At 36.4% G+C, this 21,605-nt stretch overlaps 3 protein-coding genes across 4 annotated transcripts in view; 1 reads left to right on the plus strand and 2 right to left on the minus strand.

The window, feature by feature from the left end:
- The window catches only part of LOC107710613 (5'-3' exoribonuclease 1-like), a 24,207-nt gene extending 16,416 nt beyond the window's left edge, over positions 1 to 7,791 (minus strand). For both annotated transcript variants that reach the window (XM_016515430.1, XM_016515429.1), the window contains exons 1-14: positions 7,643 to 7,791; positions 6,139 to 6,371; positions 5,752 to 5,849; positions 5,395 to 5,504; positions 5,210 to 5,320; positions 3,768 to 3,853; positions 3,604 to 3,691; positions 3,323 to 3,491; positions 3,164 to 3,231; positions 2,174 to 2,308; positions 1,451 to 1,520; positions 1,094 to 1,199; positions 876 to 965; positions 190 to 346 (exon numbers count right to left, since the gene is read on the minus strand). In XM_016515430.1, coding sequence (XP_016370916.1) covers positions 190 to 346; positions 876 to 965; positions 1,094 to 1,199; positions 1,451 to 1,520; positions 2,174 to 2,308; positions 3,164 to 3,231; positions 3,323 to 3,491; positions 3,604 to 3,691; positions 3,768 to 3,853; positions 5,210 to 5,320; positions 5,395 to 5,504; positions 5,752 to 5,849; positions 6,139 to 6,371; positions 7,643 to 7,717 — 1,596 coding nt within the window. In that variant the 5' untranslated portion in view covers positions 7,718 to 7,791. The remainder of the gene's footprint in view (positions 1 to 189; positions 347 to 875; positions 966 to 1,093; positions 1,200 to 1,450; positions 1,521 to 2,173; positions 2,309 to 3,163; positions 3,232 to 3,322; positions 3,492 to 3,603; positions 3,692 to 3,767; positions 3,854 to 5,209; positions 5,321 to 5,394; positions 5,505 to 5,751; positions 5,850 to 6,138; positions 6,372 to 7,642) is intronic.
- A 3,782-nt stretch (positions 7,792 to 11,573) lies between these two features.
- LOC107710615 (uncharacterized) lies at positions 11,574 to 15,346 on the minus strand. Its single transcript, XM_016515431.1, has 6 exons — positions 15,061 to 15,346; positions 14,751 to 14,918; positions 14,009 to 14,272; positions 13,665 to 13,757; positions 13,467 to 13,481; positions 11,574 to 11,817 (listed from the first exon to the last, which is right to left on the minus strand). Exons 1-6 carry the CDS (start codon positions 15,116 to 15,118, stop codon positions 11,714 to 11,716), a joined length of 702 nt encoding a protein of 233 aa, XP_016370917.1. The 5' UTR covers positions 15,119 to 15,346; the 3' UTR covers positions 11,574 to 11,713.
- A 2,980-nt stretch (positions 15,347 to 18,326) lies between these two features.
- LOC107710617 (sodium/potassium-transporting ATPase subunit beta-3-like) overlaps positions 18,327 to 21,605 on the plus strand; it is an 8,873-nt gene continuing 5,594 nt past the window's right edge. Inside the window, exons 1-4 of the mRNA XM_016515433.1 lie at positions 18,327 to 18,537; positions 20,500 to 20,628; positions 20,776 to 20,874; positions 20,983 to 21,170. Of these exons, the coding sequence (XP_016370919.1) occupies positions 18,423 to 18,537; positions 20,500 to 20,628; positions 20,776 to 20,874; positions 20,983 to 21,170 (531 nt within the window). The 5' untranslated portion in view covers positions 18,327 to 18,422. The remainder of the gene's footprint in view (positions 18,538 to 20,499; positions 20,629 to 20,775; positions 20,875 to 20,982; positions 21,171 to 21,605) is intronic.

Genomic DNA, 21,605 nt, shown 5'->3' on the forward strand with positions numbered 1-21,605 from the left:
AGAGTGGACGGAGAGTGAAAATATATCTGTGCTAAACTTATACTCAGCCTCCAACTCACACACTGGCGAGTAAAATCTAAGAATTTATTAGCCATTGGTTAATATTAGACATCATTTAGTCGCCCAGAGTGAAGATTTAGTCGCATATGCGAGTGATTTACTCGCAATGTAGAGGGTTGTGTGTGTCACCTGGTAACACTGTGGAAGAAGGTCTTTGCTGGCTGAAGGAAGGACGCCCAAGAGCTGCTCGAACGGCATGAAGGGTTTGCCCAGATCAAATGTCAACGTGAGACTAGACACGTTTCTCACATCAGAAAGGAAGGGGGCATAGTGGTGCGGATAATACCTGTAGTGATTTGAGAGGAGAGCAAGATCCTTTGAAACCAACATTACATCAAAATCAAGCCAATTTACTTGTTCCTGCTACTTTTAAGTAGGACTGCATGATTAATTGTAATAAAGCATTTATTCATATTAATGTGCATTTAAGAACGCAAAATAGACCAATCAGCTTCCCATACTTGTAATAATAAGCGCTTATCAACAAAAGAAGCAGCTTTAAGGGCTTAAGGGTGGTTTTCCGTCATAACAAACGTTAGAAATTAAGACAGCCATAAACATTAGCATTGTCATTTTGCTGTTGTAATGTAAAATAAAATTATATCGTTCCTAAAAAAATATTTTAGTGAAATATAAAAACTACTAAAACAAATTTTATATTTTAATATTAACAACAACAACTATTATTAACAAACAAACACAGCAAACCTGGATTTTGCTATTTTTAAACAGAACAAAAATATTTCCCAAATCATGCAGCCCTATTTTTAAGCATAATTTGCACACAAAAAAATTTACTCTGTCTCTCAGCTTACCAGCTCCAAGACTGAACTCCATGGTAGTAGTAATGCAAGATCCACTGGATCCCCTCCACGTAACATCTAGCCTGATTGGCCAAAAACTCACTGCAAGATGAAACAGAGAAAATTAGTCTTCATTTTCTATTCTATTTCTATTAAATTAACTATTCATTTTCGGATGCAGAGAAAACATGCTCCCATCCTTTCCAAAATTCAAATGAATGGAGACTTACTCTGAGACGACTTCAACGCCCATCTTGGTCATGTAGTAGGTGCGCTTATACTGTCGAAACTCGGTTTCAAACATGTCATCATCCTCACCATCCTCCCCTGCGCCTTCTAGTGCATTGTGAATAATATTAAGAAGCTGAATGCTTTAAAATGTGTGTTATTGTCTGGTTCCACTTCATTTTACAGTATGTGCACTTACTTTTTACTTGGATTTAATAAGGTAAGGTTCAGGGTTGGTAGGTACCCAGTTATTGTAGTAAGTAAGTACATAGTACATGCACAGGATTCTAAAATAAAGTGCTAGCCAATGTCTAGAACAATGATCAACAGTAATGGACTTGGGGTTTGGGTTTATGTACCTCTTCCTGGAGTGCTGTGAGAGTCCCTGACTCCATCAAGAGCGGCGAGACACAGAGAGTCGTCCGAAGACTGAAAAAATAAAAGGATCACTTAAAAAAATGACTCTTATTTATCTTTGTCTTGGACCATTCTTGTGTGAAAGAAAAAAAAAAAAGAATCCATAATTTTCACATTGATCTTTTCCATACAAGGAGTTCATCACAAGCTAAAAAAAGCAGAAATATAAAAAGCACAATAAAAGCAAATGAATTTTCATTTTTGGGTGAGCTATCCCTTTAAACGACACCGTCTCAGTCAATGATTACAGCTGATTTTTTTTCAGTTGCCATAAATTTTGTGCATCACTAGTTCTTATTTTTTTTATTAAAAATAATAAATAATTTAAAAAAATTTAATTTCTTTTAAATATTTATTATAGAGCAGCTAGAGAACTACACAACGCAGCCAGCATTGCCAATGCTCATTGCTCATTCATCAAAGCCCTATTCATGAAGAGACAAAAGAGGTGAAAGCAGGAACAGTGGCACATTCATTTAGAAAACAGGAACCTGGTAACTAAAACTGAAATTGACTCACATGAGACAATGGTGGCAGCACATGGTTACTTCTAACACCCCCTCTTCGAAACAAGCATAGTACTCACTGTTTGTGATGATTTTAAATGCAAATAGGATAAATGCTTAGGTATATCATCCGTCTGGCTGCATACTGCTAATATTCACCTTACTCTTCTTCATGTCTTTGGCACCAGCCTCCTCAGCTGCCAGCCCAGCTGCTTCGTTCAGGTATTTGTTCCCCACCTTACTCTCAAACCACTTCAGATCTACAAACACCTCGCTGAAGTGCTCCCGGTCAAACTGAAAACAGAGAAGAGAGTGATGGCATGGACTAAGAGCTGAATGGGGTGAATTTACATCCTCTTGCAGTATATAATGTATCGGGAATCATAGTTTTCATTTAATGTTACAGGTGTTGTCAGTATTTGGTATCTCAGTCAGAGGTGACGGAGGATCTATCCCCTGTCAGGAATGCCGTAACCGTTTTTAGTCATTTAGCCCAGATCCAGAGAATAAATATGCATTTGTTTTGTAATTAATGCATTTGATCATTATACAATAAAACTTAATCTAGAGTTCTATTTTTCAGTTTGACTTTTATTCTTATCCATTTGTTCTGATGTTTTAACATTTTAAACGGACTTAATTTACTGTTTTCTATTTTGATATATTTTAAAACGTCATTTATTCCATGACAAAGCTGAATTTTCAGCAGCCATTACTTCAGTCTTCAGTGTCACATGATCTTTCAGAAATCCTTCTAATATGCTGATTTGCTGCTCAAGAATAATTTCTTCTCAATATCGATGTTAAACACCAGTTGTGCTGCTTAATGACTTTGTGCAAAACATAGTTGTTAAGTTTCAGTCATGGTTATTCATTCTGATTTTTGTATACATGTAATATTTCTGTGCTATTTGCCTAGGGTTCTGAATGTAAGTTTGCATATAGTACACTGAGAGGAAGTAAGGACTCTTATGGGGGTGAGATAGCTGCTTCCGGTATTGTTATGTTGTTGTGAACGGTTATGGTTGCAGTCGAACAAAGGGAGTTTTCCATTAAGTTTAAAACAGTTGTCTTTTCATCAGTAACAATAGTACACTTTTTTTATTCAACATTCTTTTAAATCAAATCAAATCAAATCCAAACACTCACATCTGACAACTTCTCAAGGTACTTCTCAAAGTGGGCAAGGTTGAGATGACCATTTTCATTCAAGTAGCCTGATGGAGATGACAATAATCAGCACTATATCAGCATTACACCACCATCACAAAGTCGCATGCGCTGTGATTTGCGGGTGGACTGACTCACCCCCCAGACTGGGCAGCACGCTGATGTAAGTTCGATAGAGCAGTGGCAGTGCATCGTGATTGATGTGCAGGTGAGGAAGATGAGGGATGAAGTCATTCCCCACCAGGAAACCCATCAGAACCCAGTCGTCTATGATCCGCTCCAGGTTGTACTCAAACGAGATCTTATTCTGATGGAAATACATGAATTATGACCAGACAGTCAGTATAACTTTGTCATTCATTTAGCTTTAAGTAAGATTTGTGCTTATCATGCCATATGAGAGAGACATATATTCTCACCCTGAGCTCGGAAAACTCATAGTCGATGTATTCCCTCATAAGGGAAAGATGTAGCAGGTGAAAGGTCGTCTCCTCAGGAGCTGTTATCCTACAGACCAGAAAAACACATTATAAAAGGAACACAAACTTTCAACTTGGCGCAATGAAAATAATGCCACACTTACCTCTTTTGTGACTTTTTGCCTCCGAAACGAACCTCCTCTCTGAGGAGAGAAAAATTAGGCTCATGGCTGGTCAAGCCAAGCATTATCTACAAAAAAGAGAGAAAGGAGGAGAAAGCATGCTTAAAATAAATACAAAAATAACTGGACTATGATAGGGATGAGCATTTTTGGCAATTTCTCATTTCGGTTTCAAAAACGAGTAATCAAGCACTCGGGGGCGGGGCGGGGCATGTGCAGGGGGCGGGGCATGGAGATAATGAAAATATCTGAAGACCGTTATGAAAATGAATGTTAAAAATACAAATATGATATGAAAACCTGTCTATGAAAACATGAACATGATTAAAACACTGTAAGATTATAATTATGATGCAGCAATGTTATTAAAAAAAGAAGCATCTAAAAAAAGAGTAGCTGCCTGTGGTGAAGCCTTTCTATGACACATCCTATGATATTAATCAGATAACTTAGATACATCATAACATTACATTACAATTTGTATCCGCACAACAGGATGCAAATGTCAGTGAACTTTAAGTTATGCGCTACAGCGAGAGAGAGAGAGAGAGAGAGAGCGAGAGAGAGAGAGTGTGTGTGTGTGTGTGGGTGTGTGTGAGAGAGTGAGAGAGTTCCCTCTGTGATGCGCTTTCATGACAGCGCGCTGAAACACGGGCAAGGAAAGCAGACAATTTACTATAGATTTCACATTCTATAAAGTTTTAATTATAATGCTACGTTTATGAAATGCAAGTGAACTTTAAGTTATGCGCGCTATAGCGAGAGAGAGCTCCCGCAGCGATGCGCTTTCATAACAGCGTGCTGAAACACGGGCAAGGAATTTACCATAGGCTAGATTTCTATAAAGTTTTCATTATAATGCTATGTTAAAGGCAGATTTGTGCTATATTTTCATCTACATTATCAAGTGATTCCTGAAATCGCCTGTGCGTTTTTGAAGCCATATGACGTACGAAAACAAATTTCATTGAAGTATGCCTACTGTTGAACAAAATATGAAGAAAAAAGCACTGCTGCATTATTATAACATCAGTATTTTTTTAAAAAGAAACATCTAAAAGCAATATGACTGTCTCCAATAACTCAATATCGAGCATTGCATTTGAGCATGAAACTAAACACTGTTAATATGCAGTGCATTTAGTATGTTAATATCCCAACGCATCCTACATTAGATTAATCAGATATGCATGTAGCTAACCCAGACATCACTACGTGACTTCGAAGCCATGCTTCTCTCTATTCTCACGTCTATAGCCTACTTTGGACCGCATGCAGGGTGCCACTCAATGTGCTGCTATAACCAATCAGAAAAAAAAAATGTTTTCATGATCTATCGTCGCTGTCACGGCCGAGTACTCGATCGCTGTTGCACATCCCTAGACTATGACCAAAATTTTTCTGTTATACACAACTGTACTCACCAGGTCGGCATCCAGACCATAAAGGCAGTGTCTTGCGTTTGGGTTATGACCTGGTTTGGTGGTCTCAGAACGGATAAACTCCATGATCTTGTGCTCTCCTTCACCAGGGGTCTGAGAAAAAACGGGAATCAGAAGAACTTCACAGAAACACACATGACAAAAAGCTCTGAAGTCACACAACTCACCTCATGACCAGACAAATACACATTCACTCCCTGCCATGCTTTGTCTGTGGACAGTTTATTGTGAACAAAATATTTAAGCTGTTCCTGTAGCCTGGCCATGAAATCCGTTCCTACAGAGGTCAAGAGAAACAGATAACTCAAAACATTCTACATCAGGATCTATCAGAAAAAGTCCCATAAAAAACACCAGACACCCAGTAACAACCATCCTATCCATGATTTAAAAACCAACGAAAAGCAGACTTTTTAATTTTATGCCTTTAAAGTTCTTATGTATCCTGCTATATACAATGATAGAACAATAATGGTATACAACATCACTAGGACAGAATAAAAGCAATAAAGGAGCACACAAACCAGGAGTGATGCAGTTAGAGTCAAATCTGGCCTCTGTGGGCAAAACTTCACCCTTCTCCAAGGCCTTCTTGATTTTCTCCTCAGCTTCTTTTGCTGACCTTTAAAACACAAAGAGCATAAAATAAAGTTATTTCAGTGTTTTAAAAATTCATTTTCTTGATACATTGTTTTGGGGTTGGTATGATTTGTAAACTTTTAAACAGCAATGTGTATGTGTTGTGTTTATCTGCCCTAACACAGTCATTTGTACACTTATATCAATCTATAAAAAAAGCAGTGCAAAAAGATCAGTCTTAGTAAAAGACAAGAAATAACTTTTTAATAAATGACCTGTCAAAAAACATACATATATATATATATATATAATGTTCAGGACTTCTGCTATACCTGAATCTTCTTCCACGTTGCTGGTTCATCTTGGCCCTGGGTGCAACCCCATCGACAGCCATGAAGAACACTTTCCTGGGCTTAATGATGCGAAAGAGCACCTCCAGGTAGTGAAAAATATCAGCAAATATCTTCTCTTCAGAAATACGGAAGTGTACGTCCTCATCATTGGGGTGGGAACACTGGTGGATGATCCCATTCATATCTAAATATAGGTTGTCAAACTCTGGGATCTGGGGTTAAAGAGAGAGCACAAGTTGGCTGGCGTAAACTTGACAAAATATGATTAATGTCTCTGAAGAAGAAAAAAAATCTCAGGGGCATTTTTTAGTTAAAGAAATAAAAATACTCCGGACTGCAATACATATAAGCAACTTTAAAATAAAGATATGAATAACAGGTCAATACAATGTAATTACACTGGTATCATTTAGTCTAAATTAAAACCCTGAATCTAAAACTCATAAAAATGTTTTTGAGAATTTAAATAAAGCTGGAATAAAATATAATTTCTTATAATTATTAGATGAAAAACCTAAAAAAAAATGAAAATGACAAATGTTGCCTTTGCAACTAAGTGAAACAAATCAGTTTATGTAGAAGTTCTAAAATTACTAAAACTGAAAAAAAATAAATAAATCTATATATAAACAAACAAAATAATAAAAATGACAAAAGCACATAACAAAATTACTCAAATTTAAATAACAACAAACATGTACACATAACTGAATTATTATTGATTTGTTTATTTTTAACGCCATGTCAGCAGCAAGAACAAAGTGAATAACAGGAGTCAGACAATTAAAGAGCCACATAAAACATTTAAGATAAATTCTAAAGCACATTCAGCTAAAAAATACATCAGTCAAACATATCTCTTAATAAAAACGTTGTCTTATTAATATTTAAAACAGTGCAGTCCAGTAAAATATATTTAACACTCATTGGAGTTTGACAAGGAAGGCATGATGGTGGTTCTTCACTCTTCAAAAAAATTATCTTGTGACTTAAAGGGGTCATATGATGCTATTTTAAAGATCATTATTTTGAAAAAAACAAACCTAGTGGGCTGCCAAGCTAGGGTGCAAATATATGCTTTTTTTAGTGGCGTTCCGAATAATAGTCAGAAATGTTGCTGATTGGGAACTTGAATCACCTGCTAACGTTACTGTTTGAGCTTGTGCTCCTCGTCACAGCTGTCTGAATATTTATGATTGGTACGTTAGCTCGTTTAAAATCGCCTACGATGCGTGAAGTGCTGTCTAGGAAGACCGCTCATTAGATTTTGAGACATTTTGAGTCATTATAATGTACATTATAGAAATGATGTCGGTAAAACATAAAGATAAAATCCCCCTCTATACATAACATATTCATGGTGGAGGGAGAGTAAAACTAAGATTTTGGTGTCCGTTAAGTGTAAGGTTTGAGCTTCTGTTCACAGAGCTGTAAATGATCTCTACGCGGCCTGTTATATTTAACGTTAGCCAAACTAGCTCACCTGATGCTCTTTGACAACTTCACTCAGACACGGATACCGCTCCGATATCCATCGATAAAATTTAGGCACTCCCATCTTCTCGTGTAAGTCTTCAAATAACAATAAGGAAGAGAAACCTTATTCAGAAGCCAATGTGAGCAGAATTTCATAGACTGATGTTCTTCTTCTTCTTCTTCTTCTGTTTATTGGCGGTTGGCAGACTAGCTTATTAGTGCATTACCGCCACCATCTGAACTGGAGTGTGGAGCATCGATGCATGTATATGTATCATATATGAATGTATATCATACTAATAGACTGATGTTGCTAGTCGGTTTTGTTTCTGTATGAGCCGTTACTGTCCAGCCAATAAAATGTCCGTGTGGAAACTCGCGTGATGTAACATCTTGTAATATCGTTCCGACACTCATAAAACACGAGAAACATAATATTAAATTAGACAAACGTCATAGAACTAGCAAGTTATGTAAGAGAAAATGTACAAGTATTTTCAAATTATGCAATTTTGATAACTATAAGAAAATATCCCAGAACTTTACGACCAGCACACTCTTCCGGCGGAAACTAAAGCTACCACTAGGGATGTGATGTAATGTGAGAAAAAAAGAGGCAATTTGACACGACAACATTCCCACTTTCTTGGCCAAGATTAAGTGTAGCTCACCAGTAAGTTAGGCCTACATTCTGTAAATGTAACGTATCCTCTATAGTGCTTACTAAGCCATTCATATATGAATAAATAGAAACATCAAAGCCCCTGGTAATTATTAAATACTCTTGTAAATCATTGAATATGAATGCTAGGCTATATGTAGTTGATATTCTTTCGTCCTTTTGTAGGCCTTTTAGTAGACTAGTTTATATTGTTCTATCATATTGAATCTATAAACCGTATTATTAAGTTGGACTAGTTAGGTCTGTCTGCTGTGAATCACAGACTCTCAGTCAAAAGATGAAAGGCAGACAAACCAAATTCATAAATGTGAATTTGTGTTACGCACAAAATAGTTATCACATAAATAGTTTTATTTTTATGTATTAACTTTACTATTATAAATAATAATAATGCTAATTAATTATAACAATTATAATTATAATCATTATTAACAACATAATTAACAATACAGTAATAATAATTATTATATTATTACATTAATTGGTTTATCTCTGAAAATGAACAACGGTTTATTTAATATATTATTATATAATTCATATTTTAATATATAACACTTATATAACACTATTATATTAAATAAAATTATTCCATCTTTGTTAGAGAAAATAAATAAAAAAGTGCGTTGAATAATGACGGCGTAGACCTATTATGAGATAAGGAAAAGTTTTATTTGGTTATTTGCTGATTTTGGTCTTTTTGCATGAATTCACACACTAAAAAATACTGCTAGTACTGGAGACAAGAACATCTTTTGGTATTCAGATGCTTTTAAAAATGTTATCAGCTGTTTTAGTGAGGGAAAATGTAATATATTACACATCAAAAACTAGTATGTCTAGCTGACATTACACACAAGAAAATGAATCAGATTGTGCTTTATATAAAAATTTTAGATAATCAGTGAGTAGCATAAAAAGACTACAACTACAGTAAAAAAAATAACCATATAAAAGCTAAACTGCTTTTTGAAGGCACAGAAATTGTTGTTAAACTCTGTCCAAGAACATTCTGCAACAGTATGTTATGCATACAATACTACTAACACAATTAAAAATTAAGCTTTCAAGATCATTTCAATCAAAAACATTTTAAATAATATAGCTGCAAGCAGCAATTAAGGGGCCAAGCACTCCAAAGGCAAAATGCGGAGCTAAGCTTGGCATGGAGCATCAGGCCAACTGCAAAAATGAGTAATTAGAGCAAGTTTAGGATGATTTGAAGCAAAATGGCTGAAAAATCATAAAGATCTGGCATTGTGCCTCAAATTTGTTGCAGCGCTATACAAAAACGGTTTTGTCTATCAACACGAAATCCATAACTTTTTGTCAGCACTGTCTGATGATGATCTGATTCGATTTTGCAGAAAATTGGACTAGCGATCAAGGAGGAGTTCGAAAAAGTAGATTTTCAACATAAATCAAAATGGCAGACAGGAAGTTCGGCCCACAATGGCATAATTGGTATCTATGTTGTCGGCATGACCCAAGGAATATTTTGAGACCAGTTTCATTACATTAGGCTAATGCAATCAAAAATGATTAGCATTTTTGGAAATTTCATAATTAATGGTTAATGAATGGTTTATCACTCTTGACCAATAGGTAGCGCTGTAACCAAAATGATGTGGCCTGGTCAGTGTGAGGTAACAATGGCACATACAAATGTTGGTGTAAATACGTCAAAGCTTTGCAGTGATACAGCCTCAGATGCAGTTTGGCATCTTTCCAGCAAATTCGTTGATGTGTTAAATGAAAATCGCTTTGTATATCGACACGAAATCCATAACTTTATGCTAGCTTGGTATGAAGATGATCTGAGTCAAATTTGGTGAAAATCGGACTAACGGTCTAGGAGGAGTTCGAAAAAGTACGTTTTCAACATGAATGAAAATGTCGGAGAGGAAGTTCAGCCAATTATGGCAAAATTGGTATCGATGTTCTCTGCATGATCCAAGGAATCTATCAAAACCAGTTTAATCAATAGGCTAGTGTAAACAAAAGTTATTAGCATTTTTAGAAATTTCATTATAACTTAAGTTAACTTTTTGAGTATCATCAGGGCATAGTGCCGAAGAAGCATACCAAGTTTCGTAACAATATGTCAATGCGTTCATAAAATATAGTATTTTACTACAAATTCAAAATGGCCGACGCCCAAAATGGCTGACATGGGAAAATTGTGTATCATTCGACTCGGCATGATGCACCTAATCTAAAGAAGAGTTTTGTGATTTTTGGCCAAACCATTCAGAAGTTATAAGCAAAAATATGCATTTTTCATATCTCCTGACCACTAGGTGGCACAGCGCCGAAACACTGCAGGTAGTCTCAGGTCATGCTTGTTATAACACACATTTTCGAGAACGGTTTGACTAATCAACATGAATTCCATCACTTTTTGCCAGCATGGTCTGAAGATGATCTGAGCCAATTTTGGTGAGAATCAGACAAACCGTCTATGACGAGTTCGAAAAAACTAAACCTTACGATTTTTTAATTTTGGACTTCATTCGACTCGGCATGAGCCAAGGATTCATGGGTAAAAACAATTTTCTCTTCTGTGCCTTACTGTTCAAAACTCATAAACATGAGTGAAACTTTGGACAAGTGGTGGCGCTAGAGAGTTTGAGTTAGAGACTCCAAATTTGCTATGGTGACTATTCTGACTGTCCTCTATCATAGCTCATAACTTTCCCACAATCGGTTCTATGGGCTGCCATAGACTCAAGAGTGGAAGAAGAAGAAGAAGAAGAAGAAGACACTGCAGGTAGTCTCAGGTCATGCTTGTTATAACACACATTTTCGAGAACGGTTTGACTAATCAACATGAATTCCATCACTTTTTGCCAGCATGGTCTGAAGATGATCTGAGCCAATTTTGGTGAGAATCAGACAAACCGTCTATGACGAGTTCGAAAAAACTAAACCTTACGATTTTTTAATTTTGGACTTCATTCGACTCGGCATGAGCCAAGGATTCATGGGTAAAAACAATTTTCTCTTCTGTGCCTTACTGTTCAAAACTCATAAACATGAGTGAAACTTTGGACAAGTGGTGGCGCTAGAGAGTTTGAGTTAGAGACTCCAAATTTGCTATGGTGACTATTCTGACTGTCCTCTATCATAGCTCATAACTTTCCCACAATCGGTTCTATGGGCTGCCATAGACTCAAGAGTGGAAGAAGAAGAAGAAGAAGAAGAAGAAGAAGGCCAACGGATACAATAGGTGCCTACGCACCTTCGGTGCTTGGTCCCTAATAATAATATAAAAAAGATATATAATGATATTTACATTGGAACAATTTTATTACTGAACTTTCAAATCAGTCTAAGACTTTTGAAATCATGACAAAGAGTTGACTTCACAATAATGTGGTTGGGCAGGTTAGGTGATTGCTATGCCTTCAGCATTGGAACTTGAGAGATGTCCTTTTGACTCTGTTCGTTCAATGGTACTTCAAGATGATGGGCTGGATAGTGGATAATTGAGCCTAAAACACCTAGAGAAAAGCCATAAATAACACATCTGATAATCAACAGCATAAAAGCATGTGGATACACCTGTCTGGTATGACTAATTTTACACATCCTGGGCTAGTTCAGTGGTGTTGACCTTTTAAAAGAATAGCTCACCCAAAAATGAAAATTTGCTTTACAGGGGTCATATGATGCTGCTAAAAATAACATTATTTTGTGTATTTGGTGTAATGAAATGTGTTTATACGGTTTAAGGTTCAAAAAACACATTATTTTCCACATACTGTAGTCTTTGCAACTTTACAGATCTTCTTTATGCACCAAGAGCTTGTAACACTCCAAAGAGAAAGGAAAACTTGAAATCGCATCATATGACCCCTTTAAGATTACTCATCCTCAGGCCATCCAATATGCAGATCAGTTTGTTTTTTCATTGGAACAGATTATGAGACATTTAGCATTGCATCACTTGATCAACGGATGCTCTGCAGTGAATGGGTGCTGTAACAGAGTTCAAACTGCTGATAAAAACATCCACAACATGACTCGAGTGCATCAATTAACATGTTGTGAAGGTAAAATCTGAACGGTTTCTAATAAACAAATGCATCAAGACATCATTTTAACTTCAAACCGTTGCTTCAGGCCAAAATACGAGTCCTCAATTCATTACATAGCATTCTGTAGTGAAAATGTAATCTTGTCTGGACCAGAAAATATGCACACATCAATCACCATTTACAAGCAAAAATAGTACAAAACCATTCTAAACAAATGTATGGATTATGGACTTGTATATTACGCCTTAATGATGGATTTGTTTTTTACAAACATGCAGCTTTTTACTGCACAAGTTGATAATTGATGGACTGGAGTCATGTGGATTACTTGTGGATTATTGTGATGTTTTTATCAGCTGTTTGGACACTCATTCTGACGGCACCCATTCACTGCAGAGGATCCACTGGTGAGCAAGTGATGTAATGCTAAATTTCTCCAAATCTGTTCTGATGAAGAAACAAACTCATCTTGGATGGCCAGAGGGTGAGTACATTTTTGAGTGAACTGTTCCTTTGAGGAATGTATGTACATAATAGCTTTTTAGAAACAGTATGAAACATCAAAAACCTTCTCTATGTTTGTTTTATTAATGTGTTAACAGTTTATTGCTCATGAATTGTATTTACTTTCTGTAAGACCCACGAGAACAATTACTGAAGGAAATTTTTGTTGCTGTAACCTTAAGCAAGGTTGATAGTAAAATGTTTGACTTTAAAGGGGTCATATGATGCGATTTCAAGTTTTCCTTTCTCTTTGGAGTGTTACAAGCTGATTGTGCATAGATAAGATCCCTGAAGTTGCAAAGACTAAAGTCTCACACATAAAGCAAAACATTTTCATAATGTTTTTAATCACACTGTACCATTGTAATTTAAAGTGTGGCCAAAGTAGTTAAATATAAAGTGAATATACACCCTTATCTAAACCAAGTTGTACTATTAATAGGCATAATAATAGGCATGGCCTACAGATCGTCTGTGTCTGGGAACCTTAGATCACTGAGTGCCATCCAGTCCACAGAGACAGCTGAAAAAACGTCAATATGTAATCCTCTGTCAGCCTTTATATTGCAGCAATTAAAGCATTTTGTAAACAATGTAAAATATCTCACCTCCTGGCTGATGACCTGCATCGAGCAAAAGAGGAAGAGCAAGACAAAGAAAGGAGAATGAGCCCTTGTTATATGTGACTGATCATTTCATTTTTTTTATCCATTTAAAAATAAAACATTGGTAGTGGTTTGACTGGTATGCAGTGGTGTTTTCACAAATACACATGTGCCAGCACATGATTCCAGTCGTATGCTCACCGTGTCGCTTGAAGATAAGGAGGCTCATAAAGACAAATCCGATGAAGAGAAAAGTGGCGAGAACTGGAGCCATCACTCTTAACACACCAAGCCCTGAAAAACATTCAACAGATAATATAAACTCCAGATTCATAGTTATGAATCTTGTAGTCTTAAATATTATTCATAAAATGTTAAAAGTAGATACCCACAAAAGTGTAGTGTAAAAAAAAAAAAGGAAGGTCATTGTGCCTTGTATTGCAACAACAACTGTTTTTAAGTCAAACAACATTTTTTAATAAGTGGGATTTTCATAAAGTTGCATCAATAAATTATTCTAACAAATAATCATCATAAGTTTTCACCTTCTTGATTCTGGGCATCATTTATCTGTTTAATGAATTCCTCACATTCTTCTTTCAGGTGAATTTTCTCTAGACTCGCATGCTCGGCCTTAAGTGTCCATGACTGCTTTAGATCATGCGCCTCCGGCATCAACACTGTCCATGAATCACTGTCTGAATCTAAAGTCAGATAATCTTTGCCATTGAGCTGAAACCGGTCGGACAGCTGCAGGACTCGATATCCTCGCAGCTTACATTCCCTCAAACGTATATATGTGCCATAGCCTGAAAAATAAAGATGGATTTATTGTCACAGAGTGGCTGCATGACAATACGTGACAGACCAATATTTATCACAATAAATCAGATATTTTTTACTTAATCCAATAAATGGCACCACTTGGTGGAACTCTAAAGAACAGCGTCCAACAACAGCATTACACCACTGTATGCTCAACAGTAAAGTACATTTCATGCATTGTTTGCATAAATGTGCATGCTCAAGCTCAAACATTGTGTGTTTTACATTTTAAAGTAACAGTCATTTAATATAATTTACTCACTTATGCATTTTAAACTTAACAGTAACCCAAAACAAGAAGGAAAATACATTTTATATACAGAGATATACTAAAAATATAACTACTAAAAATAGGTTTTACATATTGGTTTAGCACATTTAAAAAAAATCAGTATCGTAAAAAATATCACTGTTCCTTCTCTAATGCTAAACTTCATAAAGTGCTGCATTAAGATTCTTTACTTGCTGTTTCATGGTCATTCTCCACCATCATCTTCAGGACTTCATCTTGAATGGGTCTGACAACAGGTTGCTTGTCGAACTGTCCCTTTAAATTTGCATCACTGACAAGGATCCTCTCCACGACTGTCCCGTTTGGCAAAACACTGCGCTCGAATTGAATAATAATGTCTAACAACAACACATACGAGGGCTTTATCGCTTGACCATAGTTAAAACAACAGATCATAATGGAGGAAAATATGAGCAATAGAACATCAATTCCTGGTTAGGAATGCTGAAGATGCTTGCTATAACAGGATAAAAGACTTACCCGTTGGAAGAGCCCAGGATAAATCTACAAGAAACGCGAAGGTTGCAAAGAGGAGCATTTCTGCGTAATATGAAGCGCGAGCGGCGATGACAACAGTTTGTTTTGAATCTTGACTCGCTTTCTTTCGGTTTCTATTTCTAGCATTCCCATTCACACTGCACAGTTTTTTGAAATACTAAAGTGTGCAAAATCCAGAGCCGGTGTAAAACCGTCGAGCGCAGTGTGCAGGTTTAGCTTAAACATTGAGAGACAGTTGAGAGCACTTGCGTGTCATTGGCTGTTACCAGGAGAACCTGAGGAGGGAGACTGTCACACCAGGGTGAAAGAGTCGTTAACATATAAACACTGACCTGAAGTTGACATTTAACAGCTATAAAAACAAGAATATTGAATAGAAACTGCACTGGAGAGACTTTTTAGTATCCCTCCCTATCCTTAAGACTATCAAAACAACAACTGAAGCAGAAAAAGTGTTTGGAAACCAGATAATTAGCCTATTATTATTTATTTGTACTGTATTTACAAATGAGATGCTGGGATTTTAATGTTATAAACTGGGATTTTGTGAATAGTGTATCAAAATAAGACTACAATGCACTGTATGTGCACATTTAAAGGGACAGTCACCCAAAAATTACAATTCTGTCATCATAATTTGCGAAAAGCCCTATAATAAGCCTATTTGTTTTGTTATTAATTAGATTTTGGGGTGCACTTTCCCTAAAACGCCTAAGGGACCATGAAAGAAAGCCTTTTTTATCAAGTCTAGGGCGGTGCTGGAAAAACATGACAGAGCAGGATCAGGTATTGTGAACAAAAACTGAAAGGAGAAGAGAGCAGACATTGGCATTCACTGGTATTCTCTTGGAGACAAAAGCAAAAGCTTCATCTTAAAGGCAGAGTAAGTGATTTTTCAAAAACGCTTTAAAAACTGATTCGGGCCGAATCGCAAAACAAACTTGTAGCCAATCAGCAATAAGGGGCGTGTCTACTCATGATGTGGAGGAGAATGAATGTGAACTCACACACATTACCAGCATGCAGGAAATAAAGCACACAATTTTAACTCTTGGGTGCAAAATTAGCTGGAAGGCAACCATATGTTTTCTGACACTGGTAATTAATCTGTGCATTATTATTATTATTATTTTTAAATGAAGGCATTTCTTATTTTCTTTTAGTTACATATTTCAGAAAATAGAGAGGGGGAGTATGAGGGACCATAACATAACCATATATGGCAAAAGACAAACACAGGCCAGGAATTTATGATACAGTTAAAATAAGAAAAGGAAGAGCAGAGGATTTCAAATCTTTCATATTAAAACACTGTATAACAATGTAAAAAAACTGACTTATTTTGAGATGGCATGATGTACAGTACATCATGGGAAAAAAATGGAAGCTTGACACGCAAGTTCTGGATCTTTTCCAAAACGCTTTGTTCACTTAAATTTTTTTTTTTTTTTAAATAAATAAATAACAAATTTATCTTGAAAATGTCCTTTGCTCTGACCCAAATACTACTGGAGAAACCATGATCTCAACGGTCATGTGTTTAGAATGGTTTTTTTACAGTCTTGTTCAGGACAGTAGAAGTTTATGGCACATACTCTTTGGACATTTGCTCTTTTTTTGTGTTATATGTTAATTGCAGACATTTACAATGTACATAATACAAAGGGATTTGAAAAGGAAGAATGGTTCATCCTGAGAAGACATGAGAAGTGCTGCAATACAAACGTAACAACATTTAGAAAGAAAGCACTAAGTGAAAAAAAAAACAGTGACTTAGCAGGGCATATTTTTGGTTAATGGTTTAAGAGTAAGTGCCTTAGTAGTTGAATAGTTGTAGAAGATTAGAAGATAGTGAGGGTCTGCTAGTGTTGAGATCACATGCCAAAAAAAAAAAAAACACTCAAGAAAACAATGAACATTTTAACATCTCATTTTATACAGTTAGGATATTGTAAATGCTGCTAAAATTTTGTTTCTGCTCTAGAGTTTTTTTCATGTTTCAAATTCATTTTTATGAATTACAACATATTTCATTATAGTAAAATATTGATATATTTAACGACAACAACAACTGAATATAAATATTCTGTTTGGTCATTTTACGTCTCTGTGTTGCAGAATGTATAGTTTAACAAGAACACAACTGCCTTACTAATGCCTGTAAATCATTAAAATTACTTACTACCACATTTTCTGGCTAACACAAAACTTATAGTTAAAAAATAATTATTCAGTTTGTAAATCTGTATTGGAAAGGGAAGGTTAAAGGACATTTTAAAGATGTTAAAACCTATATTCACTGGCAGCAAAACTGTGATTTGGGCTAAATTTGTGCTTTAGAGGATATTGCACAGATGGTAGCCTATCGCTTCTGATTTTATATGTAACGAGATCAGAAGAATCTTGGTTTTTAAAACCAAATGTATGTTGGTAACATTCGGGTCTTTTTTCTTTAAGAAATTCAAGAGTTCAACAAATTTAATTTGACAGCTCCAGCAGGGTACATTGCCACAACCCTTTCACCCTCCCATTTAACAAATTCTTCTTTTTGTGTTACATAAGTCATCTGTGTTTACTGAGGTCTTGCTTCTAATTAACAGCACTGCCTGATTACAGCTCAGCTGCACTCAGAAAGCTGAAGAAAATAGTGATGGCAATAGCATTCATTTTTGCAGTTCTTCTCTTTGTTCCTGTTTACATTTTTCGAAGTAGCAAATAAAACAAAGATTACTGTCTTTCAAAACCGTTCAACTGTATTAATCAAAGGTTATGTATCAATCTATCTTGAAGTCAATGGTTGAATTTCATCTTCACAGAATCTCAGAATGAGTGTCATGTTTCGTAAACACTTATTTGGTGCCAACTTTATCTGAAATTTAAAATTAGAAACTAAACACATTTTGTCATTTAAATTAAATGACAACATCCCAACACCTACAAAAAGTAACATTTAAATAATAATCAATAGTGTAGCCTTTTTTTTTGACATGCACATAAATGTAACCACTTGGTATATGCATATGGAAATTAATTCACCTTGATAGGCTACTACCTGAAAACCACTGCGCCGACGAACACCAAGCTTCTCCGGCATAAAATTCACAATCATTTGTAACAATTTCAGGGTCGCATAGTTTACGCATGCGCAAAACCGCTGCCTTCGGTCCCTCCCCCCACAGCATAACGTGCTGCTGTCGGTCCGGTTTGTTGGGGCAGTTCGGCATCAGGAGCGTTGCAGTACATTTGGAGACGGCAGAGGTCAGAGGTTCTTCGCTCTTCATCAGGCCATCAGCACCACTGAGATCAGCCTCAGCAGACCAGGTCTCATCACACCTCATTCCAGCATGTCTAAAAAGAGCGAAAAACCAGCGGAGGGCAAAGAGCCCGAGAGCAGCTGGAAAGACGTGATCTACAATCCAAGATCTGGAGAATTCTTCGGTCGGACCGCGAGCAATTGGGGTGAGTTGACACAAACCCTACGAACGGCATCCTTTACACATCATTCATGCAAGTGTTGAAATGAGCAGCTTACTGAAATAACCATATACGGCGGATTTTGGTGCAGAAACTGTTCAGCCACAAGCATTTAAAGCATGAAGACCCCATAGGGTCATGAATGAAGAATGAAAATGAGGAAAGCGATCGTTATCTTAGGCATCCCGACATCTTGATGTCATCAACTCTTTCACTGATGATGACATCAGTGGCAATTTCGTGTCCGCTCTCGTCTGCGTTTTGAATAATGTACAGTGATAAACATGATGTCCAATGCTCAACATCTCCAGGTTTTAGCAGATCAGAGGAAAAATCAGAGAATCAATATGAGGAGGTTACAGAAAATGGAAGCGACAGCAGTTCTTTAATGACATTATTTTAAGGATTTTAAATGCAGCGAAATGACTAAGTCCATGTTGCGCGTGTGCCGAAGATTCAGTAGGCTATCGCGTGAGTTTTTTTCGGTGTGGCCTGAAAATTCACTGTGGTGTGAAAAAAGGAGCCTCTGTAGATGCTAATAATCATCATTAGACACTAGCTCAGTGGCAAACAAATCTTTTTATTCCAGACTGTGGTTTTCAATCTATGTACATCTGTTTATTTATCAAAGCAAGGCTCTTGTTTACGATATCTACCGAGAACGTTTATGCGCTGATTCCATAATGTTATCCTTAAAAACAGCAATATTATCAGAAACTATGTGCTTACTGCTTAACGTGAGAGAACGGCTAGTGTCGTTAACCTTCTCTTGTCCTCATTGACCTAAGGCTCATTATACCGTACCTAGTTATTTCATCGGACTGTCTTGGCCTGCAGAATGAATAGTTTTCATACAGTCAAAATAACGACCCCGATTGACTAGAAGCCCATTTATTCTTGTTCGTTCTGAAGAAAGACCTGAACGGCAACGTCAGAGCTGTCGGTAACATCAAAGTGACGTCGCTGAGCGCCGTGACGAATATGAATGGGTTCCGTTTTCGCGCCTCACTAAACCTTCTGTGCAAATGACACATTTGATTATTTTCCAAGCGACACCGATCAACTGCTGAATGGAAAATAACATTATTTTACAACAGGTGAATGAATGAATGAGTTAATGAATTAATGAAATTATATATATATATATTTATTTATTTAGTTAGTTAGTTAGTTAGTTAGTTAGTTAGTCATTTAGCAGAGGCTTTTATCCAAAGCGACTTACAAATGAGGACAACAGAAGCAATCAATTGTAGACACATAGTAAGAAATGGCTATAAAAACTGAAACAGAAGTGAAACAAGTAGTAGGCCAATGTTTTATTGGCCAGAAATGATGGTTTCAAGTTAAAACATCTTAATGATGGATTTGTTTCTTACAAACATGCTGCTTTTCTTATATATATATATATATAATTATTTCCCCACATAACATCTTTTTTTAAATCACTGAATTAAAGCTTTAAAGTACGTTACCTTTTGGCCCTCTATCAGTTAAAAAAGTGCATGCGTCTTGCGGAAAAACATTGTTTTGGTTGTGCTTCGGCTCAGCTCTTCTGCACAGATGAATGTGGTTCGATGCACATGCATAAACAGGTAACAGGTACACATGCATAAACAGGTAACAAATAACAGGTTCTTTTTGTTTTTACAACCGGAGACTCCCTGGAGTTTTGTCGTTTTGAAAAATGCGTTCAGCGTCACAGTACTCACACCACACATGCGCAAACAAATATAAAGTAGCTCCAGGGGCGCCGTAAGGAGGAGGAGGGGGGGTGGTGGGGTTGGAGTTAGGACGATTCCAAGGGCCCGACGATGGAGGGGGCCCCCCGAGGGGGCAACGCGATTGTTTTACCGAGGGGATTATGGAAGATTATGCTTTTTTAGCAGGGCCTAATTATTTCAGATCTGCCTATAGCAACAAATGATTTTCAAAGGTACTGTGTTTCAGGTCTCATCCTCCTCTTTTACTTGGTCTTCTTTGGCTTCTTGGCTGCCATGTTTGTCTTCACTATGTGGGTGATGCTTCAGACGCTGAATGACGACGCACCAAAGTATCGAGATCGGGTTGCGTCCCCAGGTGAGTTTTTCACTTTTGCAAACATTGACAGTAATTATGAATTGAAGATTGTAAATTAAAAGGGCTATTTTCAGTTGTACATACAGTATTATTCAGCTATGAGTTATTTCAAAAAAATTATAACTCAAATTTTTTTCTATTTTGCAGGGTTGGCTATCAGGCCAAACTCTTTGAATATAGTTTTTAACAGATCAGAACCTCTTGCATATGGCCAGTATGTCCAGTATCTTGAATCGTTTCTGCATCGTAAGTGCTCTACACTTTGCCTCACTCCCCCTTTTTTTTAAATAATTTCTCATCTGGTTGCATAGTACTTGTATATTTATTTATAGTTTCTCTATTTTCCATTTCCAGAGTATAATGACTCAGAACAAGCCAAAAATGACTTGTGTATGGCGGGTCAGTACTCTGAGCAGGATGAGGAACCTCAGAAGAAGGTGTGTCAGTTCAGGAGGAGTTTACTCCAGCGTTGCTCCGGGATGGAGGACACCACTTTTGGCTATGCTAAAGGACAGCCCTGTGTTATTGTCAAGATGAATAGGGTGAGTAACCTTACATACACTGTTGTTCAAAAGTTTGAGGTCAGTATGATTTGTTTTAAATACATTTCTTTTGTAACGAGCACGGATGCATTAAATTGATCAGAAGTGACAATAAAGACATTTATAATGTTACAAATGTGTTTTTATTTTTAAATAAATGCTGCTCTTTAGAATTTTCTACGTATTAAAGAAACCTGAAAATTTGTATCGTAATTTCCACAAAAAATATTAGGCAGCACAACTGTTTTCAACATTGATAATAATAAGAAATGTTTCTTGAGCATAAAATCAGCATATTAGAATGATTTCTGAAGGATCATGTTACACTAAAGACTGGAGTAATGGCTGCCGAAAATGTAGCTTTGCCATCACAGGAATGAATAGCATTAAATTAGAAAATAGTTATTTAAATTGTAATAATATTTCACAATATTA

The sequence above is a fragment of the Sinocyclocheilus rhinocerous genome, unplaced genomic scaffold (assembly GCF_001515625.1).
Source record: "Sinocyclocheilus rhinocerous isolate Xijiao unplaced genomic scaffold, SAMN03320098_v1.1 scaffold507, whole genome shotgun sequence".
Taxonomy (NCBI): domain Eukaryota; kingdom Metazoa; phylum Chordata; class Actinopteri; order Cypriniformes; family Cyprinidae; genus Sinocyclocheilus; species Sinocyclocheilus rhinocerous.